Here is an 11,394-nt window from a genome sequence, read left to right on the forward strand (position 1 = left end):
TGCATTAATGGGTTCAACACAAATAACTTAAAAAGAAAGTGAGAAACTCGAGATAAATGCTGTAGCAGGGCAACTGCAAGTGCTCAGAATCCAGGGCCACATTTCTGGCCCATTATTTGCTAGGGAATACAGTGGTTAATTTTTGTATTTTGATCACAGTTTTCGTGTGATGTCTGGGTTTTTTTAATCTGTTATTAAAGTTGTACTAGTGGCAACTTCATTCTTAAAGAACTCAATTTTGTGATTTTTTGCTTAATATATTCTAGGTTTCTTTTAAAGTACATTTATGTTTGTAATTGCTCTATCTTTTTATTAGAGAGCCTTTCAATATATAATGTCTTTTGTTTCTTGTAATATATATGTGTGTGTGTATATATGTATATATATACATATATATAATTTTATTTCATTTTTTTTTGCCAGTTCTGGGGCTTGGACTCAGGGCCTGAGCACTGTCGCTGGCTTCTTTTTGCTCAAGGCTAGCACTCTACCACACCACAGAACCACTTCTGGCTTTTTCCATAAATGTGGTGCTGAGGAATCAAACCCATGGCTTCATGTATATGAGGCAAGCACTCTACCACTAGGCCACATTCCCAGCCCCATAATATATATATTTAGAATATAATTTGTTGGTATAGACACATCGATATATAGGCATATCAACATAATTTGCATAATTTTTTCATTTTATTTATGTCTTTGGATCTAAAATAAATCTCTTCCACATTACATGTAGATTAATGGTTGATTTTTGTTTGCTTGTTTGCTTGGATAATATTTTCTTTCTGCCAGTATCTGACTTTTAATTTCAGAATTTAATCAATGTACATTTAAGATAATTATTGATCAGCTGGGTGCAGTATAATCCTAGGTACAGAGATAGGTACAGTATAATCCTAGAGGCAGAGATGTGGAGGATCTTGATTTGAGATCAGCCTAGGCAAAAAGGTCATGAGACTCCATCTCAACCAGATATGCAGTGATGCACCTGTGGTCCTAGCCACAGGGAGGTTCAGTGGCTGAATGCAATAGTACACACTTGTAATTAAGTATTGCCATGAAGGACATGTAGGATAATCATGGTGCAGGCCAGCTCAAGCATGAAACAAGACCTATCTTCGAAATAACCAACATGAAATAGGTTTGGTGTAGTAGCTCAAGTTGTAGAGTACCTGCATAGCAAGTGTGAGGCCCTGAGTTAAAATCTCAGTACTGTCAAAAATAAAATAAATAAAATAATTATGGGTAAGAAAGTACTTCTTCCATTTTTCTATCTTAAAAAGATTATGTATCATTTTTTACCTTCATCTACTTAATTGCTGGCTTTCTATTTTGGCTCCTTTCTCATTTATTACTAATTAATGATTAAGAAATAAGGGGGTTCAGAGTTGTTCTCCCTTAATCTTTGAAGATTCTCTAGCTTCTGGGATACACTAAATACCTTATTATGTTGTCTGATTTCAATTAGAATCTCTATATAATGTTTATTTTGAGCATTTATTTTTTTCTATTTAGTCTTAGTTTGCCAAAGTTGTCCTAAGGTGTGACATAAAAATATTTTCAAAAATTCATGAAATAGTATAAAATATGCACCTGAATCTTTAGTAGTCTGATCAAACAGCAGAGGTATGATTACCAGGTGTTACATATTCTTGTTTTAGCTAATAGCTAAATTAGTATAACTATTGTGGAGAACAATATGGAAGGATGTTTCTCAAAAAACTGGAAATAGATCTACTGTGTGATCCTCATAATAGCTGAGAAATGGGAACAGCGCAGGTATCCTCTGATGGATGTATGGATGAAGACATGGTACATACATATTACAAAATCCCATTCAATTACAAAAGGATGAAATCCTGTCACCTGCAGCAACATGGATGGGATTGGAGGGCATAATGACTGGTGAAATAAGCCAGGTACAGAAAGACACACACTGCATAATCTCATATGTGGGAGTTAAGAGCTGGTCTCACAGAAGTAGAGAGTAGAATAATGGTTGCCAAAGCCTGGGAAGAATGTGTAGACGGGTGGAAAGTGGAAGATTCATGGGGACATGGGCGCATCTAGACATTAGAATAACTTCTAATATTCTGTAAGACAAATGTCGTCGACAACAGTTAAGCTGAACATTTCAAAATGTTCAGATGTAAAAGAGAATGTTGAGTGTCCCAATACAAAGAAATGATAAACAATGTTTTAAGTGATCAATATGCCAATTACCTTGACCTGCACATTATGCATTCATACATGGATTGAAATGTCACAGCTACCCCACAAATATGTACACTTGTGATGTGTCCACCTAAAATAAAATATAATGTGAGCAAGGAGGGAGAACCTTGGGAAGGTGGGCCCTGGGATGCCAGATGGATGGAGGAAGGAGGGGAGAATAGAGGAGGGTAGAGGACAGGTACTGGAGAGTTGGTGCTGGGAACTCAGGTAGACTTGAGTTGAATCCTGGAGAGGAAGTTGTGCTGGGAGTATATATATATATATATATAGCCAGTATATTGGCATCTGTATGTAAATGTATGTGTATTTCTATATATGTATATTGCATGAATATACATACACACACACACACATGTTGCTGGATGGTAGCATACACTTGTAATTCTAGCACTTAGGAAGTGGAGGCCAGAGGCCTTTCTTGGGAAGAAATACAGAATCCATTGTTTCTGTACAGTAAGGGACACCAGCATGAATGCCTGCCTGCTGGAGACTCAGAAGAGCACACCCTCCTCCGGGGTAGGTAATGTAGTCAACTTCAGATTCAGTTCTTACAGGGTTCCCTGGAAATAGAGGTGTCTGCTGTATGTTGGGAAGAGATGCTTCCTCATGGCTTCTGAACCCTTATCAGGCATTACAATCTACCCAATATCCTGAACACATATGTCCAATGGAAGCTGACTAGAGGCCAAATAAGTGCTGACTAGCCCGGTGTGGGATGCAACACCTCTGACCACTAGCTCAGGAGCAGACATAGGCTCCAAAGGACAGGCTCAGGTCCCTCTGCAGGCAGCATACAGCAGTCCCAGCCTGGGCAGCAAAGCAGAGGACCTGAGGGACCACTATGGGCCAGATCTTCTGATATCTCTTTTTGCTGGAAGCTTCTACAAGTGGGGACTCTGTAGGGCTCAAAGCAAATGAAATGCTAGAGAATCCTTAGTCTCAGATGGTAAGATTAACATGCTGCCCACTATGCCAAGAGGACAACTCCTTCCTCTTAACTTGTCTTTGCCACCACAAGCCTTAGCTCCCCATGTTAGGCATCACAACTGTGCCTCACATAGGCAGGTCCCTGTTCCAAGTAGCCTTTCTCTGGACTGCATAGGAATCCATAGAGAAGCTCACGCAAATGCACTGGGGTCTCTAGGGAAACCAGTTTCCTGAATGCCAGAGGAATGCCCCCTAGTGGCAGGAGAAGTCAAGCCACCATTAAGCAGCTTCTTTGGTGTCTGGAGGAAAGTCATGATTTGGGAGCTGTAAAATGAGAAAGCCACAAATGCATGAATAGCAGTCTTCGAGTATCCTGAAGTCTTCGTACACAAACACAACAAGCTGAAGAAGGATGAGGGAGAGGTGTGGGTGCCCACAGTGATGACAGGGACGAGATAAATGCTCAACCTGCTTGAAACATTACACGAGGTATACCTGTGTATGTCTGTAAAGTTTTTTGTTCATTAAAAATTAAAAATAAGGGTCATACACTGCTGGTTTATGTCTGTAATCCTAGTTGCCCAGGAGACTAAGATCTGAAGATCACAGTTCAAAGCCAGTCCAGGCAGAAAAGTGTAAGGCTATTATCTTCAATTAACCAGTGGAAAACCAGCAGTGGAGGTGCGGCTCAGTGGTAAGAGTGCCAGCTTTGGATGAAAAAGCCAGGCAAGAACATGAGGTCCTGAGTTCAGGCCCCAGTACCAGCACAATAAACAAATAAATGAATAAATAAATTTTAAATAACATTAAACCGTGTGTATTTTTGTTTTGTTTTGTTTTGTTTTGTTTTTTCCAGTCCTGGGCCTTAGACTCAGGGCTTGAGCACTGTTCCTGGTTTCTTTTTGCTCAAGGCTAGCACTCTACCACTTGAGCCACAGCGCCACTTCTGGCTTTTTCTATATATGTGGTGCTGAGGAATCGAACCCAGGGCTTCATGTATACAAGGTGAGCACTTTACCACTAGGCCATATTCCCAGCCCCATAACATTAAATCTTTAAAACAACAAATAAGAGGCATTTAAAGGATCCCTGAAAATATAGTCCTACCGAATGCATGTTAAATGGCCACTCCATTGTCCTGCATGAGATCACAGACTTATTGACCTATGTATGTGGTGGGGGGAGCTTTGTCTCCAGAACACTTACTATTCCAGGCAGTTGGGTGCAAGTAAGTGGTTTCAGGAATCAATGACTTAGTCAAGACAACACAAAGATGCTGTCAAGGAATTCCAAAGAATGCTTACTTACAGCTTCTAAGGCCTTTGCAGCTCTTGAAGAGTTTCCTGCTGGGTCCATGCAAGGATTGAGGGAGGTTCTAGTTTGCATAATGGCATCTAAACAGGGACAGACAGGTGGGGTGCTTACCACTGCACAAGATGCATTATCAGCCATGTTCCTGGTGGCAGACAACTTTTATTTTGACCATGAAAACTAAGCCATGGCTTGCATTACCTTTAACTCTTCCTCCCTGTGGCACTGCACAGGGATCCTGAGGTGCTGGCCTACCCACAATGGCCTTAGATGTCATTTAGGAAGACAGATTCCCATATGAAGACTCACAAAGTTTTTAGAATTCTCAATATGGATGAAAATAGGCCAATGAAAAAATAAAAATGCTCCATGTGTTAAATATTTTTCAAGCTATAATGATGCAAACACAACCCTAAGATGACAAAGTAGAACTTCATTGTAATTTTATACCAGAATATGAGACCAAGGACAGCACAACCTAGTCATCCTCTGCCCTCTCCTCCACTCAGGATTGTGGCCACATGGTAGGTAGCAAATGTCTTGTGGATGTTCTGTGCAATTTGTTAAAGTTTTTGAAGTACTGAAAGAATTCTATTGCTCAGCCATTCTTTTTGTTTGTTTGTTTGGTCATGGTGCTTGAATTCTGGGCCTGAGTGCTATCCCTGAGCTCTTCAGTTCAAGGCTAGCACTCTACCACAGAGCCACTTCTGGTTTTCTGGTAGTTAATCGGAGATAAGAGTCTCACAGACTTTTCTTCCCTGGCTGGCTTTGAACCGAGATCCTTAGATCTCAGCCTCCTGAGTAGCTAGGATTATAGGTATGAGCCACTGGCACCTGGCTTCAACCATTCTTAAATGGCTAAAATCTATTTGCTCAATAATGTATGATTTCCAGGATCAACTCAATTTGGCCATGCTGTAGTAAACTTTTGAAACTTGGGAACTTTCAAGGATATAAATGACTTCATACAATAATTTTCCACAAGTACTGTGGCTGATTCTGATGTGGGCCTTATATATTATTGATTCAATTATGAATTATGCAGTCTTTGTGGCATGCTATGATTGCAGGATCTATATGGAACATTTTTCTTTCTTTTTGTACTAGTCTTGGAGCTTGAACACAGGGCCTAGGCTCTGTCCCAAATGTTTTCTGCTCAAGGCCAGTGCTCTACCACTTGAGCCACAGCTCCATGTCTGGCTTTTCTCTGGTTAATTGGAGATAACAGTCTCACAGACTTTCCTGTGCAGGCTAGCTTTGAACTCTGATCATCAGATCTCAGCCTCCTGAGTAGCTAGGATTATAGGCGTGAGTTATTGGTGCCTGGCCTATATGGCATATTTTTTCTATCTGATGGATTCGTTCTCTACCTCTACCTCACTGGCCTTCATATTTGTTTCTTCCTGGGCTTCCCTGTTTGCTTGTAGTTTGACCTAAACTAAGACTTCTGTATAGTGAGGATTACAGATGTGAGCTACCAGTACCAGTATGCTTTGTCTTTTCAAACTGGCTGTTCAAGTATCTTTGAAACTGTTATAATGCTAGGCTAAATATTTAAGTGATGGATGCCCTTTCCTCTTGCCTTACTTGGGCTCATCCACAGATACCCACAGGTAATGTGCAATTGTCAGTTTCTTTAAAAAATTTTTTTGGGGCTGGGGATTTGGCCTAGGGGCAAGAGTGCCTGCCTCATATACATGAGGCCCTGGGTTCGATTCTCCAGCACCACATATACAGAAAATGGCCAGGAGTGGCGCGGTGGCTCAAGTGGCAGAGTGCTAGCCTTGAGCAAAAGAAGCTCAGGGACAGTGCCCATGCCTTGAGTTCAAACCCCAGGACTGGCCAAAAAAAATATTTTTTTTTTGGCCAGTCCTGGGGCTTGGACACTGGGCCTGAGCACTGTCCCTGGCTTCTTTTGCTCAAGGCTAGCACTCTGCCACTTGAGCCACAGCACCACTTCTGGCTTTTCTGTTTATGTGGTACTGAGGAATTGAACCCAGGGATTCATGGATGCTAGGCAAGCACTCCACCACTAAGACACATTCACAGCCCATAATTTTTAGTTTCTGGGAAGGCTCAATTTGGTCTGTAGGCCCCTGCTTTTTGGTGGACATATGATCCTCCTTCTGTCTGTGAGCACTCACCTTTGCATGAGGGAAGGAACCTGTAATGACTCTGGGGTACAAAGACTAGTTAGGAACTGTGATATGCTTGCTTCATAAATATTTAATAACCTTATAAAATTTTAAATGTATTCAGTCCAAACATATGTCTCTCCCTCTGGATCCCTTCTGCTTTCCAAGGCAGTTCCTGCCCCTCCCCTCCTCTCCTCTCATTTCTTCTTTTGCTCACATCCTCACCAACCTAATGTCGGGGTCTCTCTTGGCTCTAGAGAGGTTGGCAGGATGTATATGGACCTTGTAGGATGGCCATTCCCTTGACAGAAACAGGGCACAAAGAAGCCACAAGGAAGCTTGGGATGAGGTTCTCTGCCCTCACAACACTGACAGCCATGCAATCAGCATGCTCACAAAGACACTAAAGGTAACCCCCAGAGATGGACAGAGATCAGGGACTGGCTGACTTGGAATGGGTGTGATTTCTATGTTATGACGTATCCAATCTGAGAAATAGGAGACCCGAGCATATACTCCGGGGAACATGGGTAGGGCACAGCCACGGCCCCAGCTCACAATTCCAATCTGAAACCAGATACGGTTGAATTCACATACCAGAGGGCCTCCAGAATCACCCTGCAAAGGAAGAGAATGATCTGTAATCTGGGAGTCAGTTTATCTCCTTATAAAACCGAGATGGCTACCCACAGCTCTCCCTCTCCCCCAGTCCCTGCCTTCAGCTGCAGCAGGACCCAAAGCTGCAGAGCCAAGAATCACTACAGGTATGTTGTGATCATTCACTGTTAATCTGCATATCGCCAGGGTCTGGGATCCCTTGCTTAGCCCTGCCTCCAGCTGATACAGTAGGGATATACCTCACACACAGTCCTCGCTCTAATGATGTCCCCAGCACAGATCATGTCTGGCATGATGTAAGATGTTCCATAGAGCAGCTGGCACAGGGCCTGGGAGATCAGAGGCAACTGGATCTCCTGCAGCTCATCTAAAGTATGGCCTGTCAGGAGAGGAATGAGGTGGTCAGATGAAGAATTCTTTCTGAGGGCAGCAGGTAAGGTCCTAATTCTTGAGGCCAGGAAGTAGAGATATATTTGAGCTCTTGGCCAACACAAGAGAAAGCCTGCCCGCTCATAGGAAAAGCTCCACCCAAACACAACAAGCCCCCACCCACCCAGCAGGAGCCCTTCCCACAGCCAAAACACTATGTTGGAGCTTCCCATGGGGAAGCCCCACCTACACACTTCTCTGGGAAGTTCTTACCCACTCACACATTTATTTTCTCTATTACACTATGGATAATTTCTATTGACCAATCTTCAAGTTCAGATTCTTTTCAGCTGTGCTCAGTTTTCTAACCCACAAAAGCATTTTTTTTGTCTCTTATAGTAGGTTTTTATTTCTAGTATTTCCAGTGGGTTCTTTACAACTTGCATCTTTGCTTACAGTTTGCATCTTTCTGCTTAGATTATTCTCCTACCTACTCCTCAGACTCTAATGAGCACCATTCTATTCTACTTTTCTGAGATCTGTTTTTTATTCTTACCTTGTGATGATACCATTCCCCATCCAGTGGCCCAGCAGGAAACACTGGTAAGGTTCACGTTGGCAGGTGCCAGGCAGATGGGGAGCACCGAGTCAGAAAACACAATGGGGCTCTTCAACTGCACCAGTGCCACATCGCTTCCAACAGGGTGGTACTTTGCATAGGTGGGGTGCAAGATCACCTGGTTCACCTCATACCATAGTGTATACTTGTCGGCCACCTTGAGGTTGATCATGCCCACGTACATGTCAAAACTTTGAATGTTCTTGTCCCTGTTGGTCAGAACAAAAGCCCGCTCCCTGCATCCACTTTCACCCTGTGCCTACAGACAAGTCTGAAGAGGGGTAGGGATCAGGATTGAAAAGTCCAGTCCCTACCTGCAGTTCATTGGGGACCTGTCTGGTTTTATGACTGAACTGTTCTCAAAGAGGTCCTAGCATGAGCCCACAGAGACTCCAGGAATCATCAGGAGCCTCTGGCCCCTACCTGTAGAGCCAGATGTCCATGTATAAGGCCTAGCTGCACCTCCTACTTGGGGCAGATGACCAAGACTCACCCGATGGAGTAAAGGGGCTTGTGTAGGTGGAAGGCAGCTCTAGCATGAGACCATGCTGTTGGAGGGTCAGCCAAGGTGGATGGAGCCTCAGGCCTTAGTGGAGATCAGTCTCTCAGGTGAGGATAAAGCCTCTTTTGTAGACAAGGTCATGCTTATGGTAACAGACCCTGAATGTGGATACTGGGCTATGCACCCCTATGCCAGGTGAATGAAGCTGTGGTATTCTCTAAGTGCCAGCCTGAAGTAGGCAGACAAGGAAGTACACAGACAAGCTGCAATGGATGGGGCTGGGTGCTAGGAACAGGATTACTACAGAGGACACAGCAGTACAAGCCACTATGTACAGGCTGTGAGGACCTCTCATTCCTCCTTGCCTCTCTTGTCCCCCACCACAGACCTCTCACCTCTCAAAACAGTGCGCAGCTGACAGCACCCAGTACTCATTGAGGATGGAGCCGCCACAGACGTGTAAGCCGGCATAATGCACGCTGACCTGCCATGGCCACTTCTTGGAGGCAGGCGCTCCGCCCAAGATCTTGCCCTGCACACCCAACTGGCCACAAGCTGAAGGGGAGGGACCGAGCACGGAGTAGCAGTGCAAAGTCTTATCTAGGCCCAGCCCTTCATAGACCAGGAGAGAAGAGCAACAGGGGACAGGATGGGAGGAGAGGGACCCAGAGTCTCCAGGGCGCTAGCCCCTCCCAGGGAGAAGGGACCACTGCCCACACCCTGGGCTGGGGCCTACCCACGTCTCTGCTCAAGGAATACTCTTGGCGCTTGAGGTGTCCAGGAACCTTGGCCACGGCCCGGCTAGAAGTATCTAGAAAGAGCAGGAGCAGCAGAGCAGCCAGGGCTGAAGATGGAGATGCGGCCTTGCCAGAGGCAGGGGTGGCCATGAAGCCTGCGCACGCCCCAGCTGCTGAGGGTGCCCGACCTACGTGCGAGACAGCGTCCCCCAGCAGGCGAGGATGCGTAAGATGAGCACGTGACAGCGTCCGAGCCCCGAGTCCGGGATGGCGCCTCTAATAAGTCACTGCGCAACGCTCCCAAGTGCGCCGGCCGAGTCGCGCGGGAACCCAGCCTACCTGAGTGACCAGGCCTCGGCGGTGGCACAGCCCCAGCAGGCAAGGGCGACTGGCTCCACCCCAACCCGGCACACAGAGGCAGGTTGGCATTCTATCCCACGGTCAGATCTAGACCCACTGATCTGTTTGAGAAAGCGGTTGCCAACTCTGGTATCCGCGTTTCCCACGGCGGATTCAATTTGATAAAGCATCACCATCTATGCAGGTGCCACTAAGCTATCAAAAAACGTTTTGTAGCCAGGTGTAAGTGGCGCACGCCGCAATCCAAGCTACTCAAGAGGCTGAGATTTGAGTACCACAGTTTCAAGCCAGCTGGGCAGGAAAGTCTATGAGACTCTTATCTCCAATTAACAGCCCCCCCCCCCCTCAAAGCCAAAAGTGGATTGGTGGCTCAAGAGGTAGAGAACCAGGAAATTGCAAGGTTTTTTTTTTTTTTTTTTCTTTTTGCCAGTCCTGGGCCTTGGACTCAGGGCCTGAGCACTGTCCCTGGCTTCTTTTTGCTCAAGGCTAGCACTCTGCCACTTGAGCACAGTGCCACTTCTGGCCGTTTTCTATATATGTGGTGCTGGGGAATCAAACCCAAGGCTTCATGTATATGAGGCAAGCACTCTTGCCTCTAGGCCATAATCCCAGCCCCTCTTGCAAGTTTTGACAGGGGCAACTAATCCTTTTATCATCAAGTTAGAGGATTTCATAGGAATATGAAATAAAGGAGGAGAAACTTGTAAAACTTCATTGGGAGATGTTAAAGTCAGTTGAATGGAGAGATTCTCAAGGTTCGTAGATATAAAAGCTTGATGTCACAAATACATTCGTTTCTGATCAGTTCAATTCCAATCAAAACTTCAATATAGTTTTTAGGTGCACTCTAAATTTTTACAAAAGTAATGTTTCCCAAGTTACGAAATTTTATTACAGTAAATTTATTTTATTTATTACCGAAAATTTAATACAGTAATCAAAATATCAGGGTGCATAGACTGGGTCAAAAATTGACAGGTAATAAAACTGTCCTACTAGTTCAAGTCTGCTATAACAAAGTACCATAGATATTAAATTTCTCACATCATAAACAATTAGTTCTCACATGTCTGAAGCTTGAGTTCAGAGAGCCAGCATGGTCAGGTCCCGAGAGGGCTCACTCCTGGGTTGCACACTATTTGTTGTCTGTTGGCTGTGTCACTGCATAGTGGAAAGAGGACAAGAGCATCATTTTGGGCCCTTTTTTATAAGGGCTCCCCTCCCTTTCAAGAGGCTCCACCTTTATGACCCAATCACCTCCTAAAGGGCTCACTTCCCACTACTATTATACTGGGATTAAGATTTTAACCTATGAATTAGGGAGGGCATACACAGTCATTCTATTACTGTAATAAAGCCTAGAGCTAAGTCTTTATAAGATGGGAAGTTAATAACTGAAGTGCCATGGGAGGTCAATGGGGGAAAGGAGACTATTCAATGGATAGTTCTTGGAAACAGGTGAACTGAATGAGGAAAAAGAAAAATATGAACCCTTCTTAAACTTTATATAAAAATAAACTTAAATGATCAAGGGAACACTTTAAAACCTTAGATTAAAATATGGATAATTTTCCAATA

The 11,394-nt window shown here is 44.2% G+C and overlaps 1 protein-coding gene across 1 annotated transcript; it reads right to left on the minus strand.

Moving 5' to 3' along the window:
• Nucleotides 1-6,894: 6,894 nt before the first annotated feature.
• Prss38 (serine protease 38) lies at nucleotides 6,895-9,606 on the minus strand. Its single transcript, XM_048357680.1, has 5 exons — nucleotides 9,460-9,606; nucleotides 9,115-9,401; nucleotides 8,155-8,426; nucleotides 7,469-7,608; nucleotides 6,895-7,229 (listed from the first exon to the last, which is right to left on the minus strand). Exons 1-5 carry the CDS (start codon nucleotides 9,604-9,606, stop codon nucleotides 6,972-6,974), a joined length of 1,104 nt encoding a protein of 367 aa, XP_048213637.1. The 3' UTR covers nucleotides 6,895-6,971.
• Between the last annotated feature and the right edge of the window lie 1,788 nt (nucleotides 9,607-11,394).

The sequence above is a fragment of the Perognathus longimembris genome, chromosome 11, assembly GCF_023159225.1.
Source record: "Perognathus longimembris pacificus isolate PPM17 chromosome 11, ASM2315922v1, whole genome shotgun sequence".
Lineage (NCBI taxonomy): Eukaryota > Metazoa > Chordata > Mammalia > Rodentia > Heteromyidae > Perognathus > Perognathus longimembris.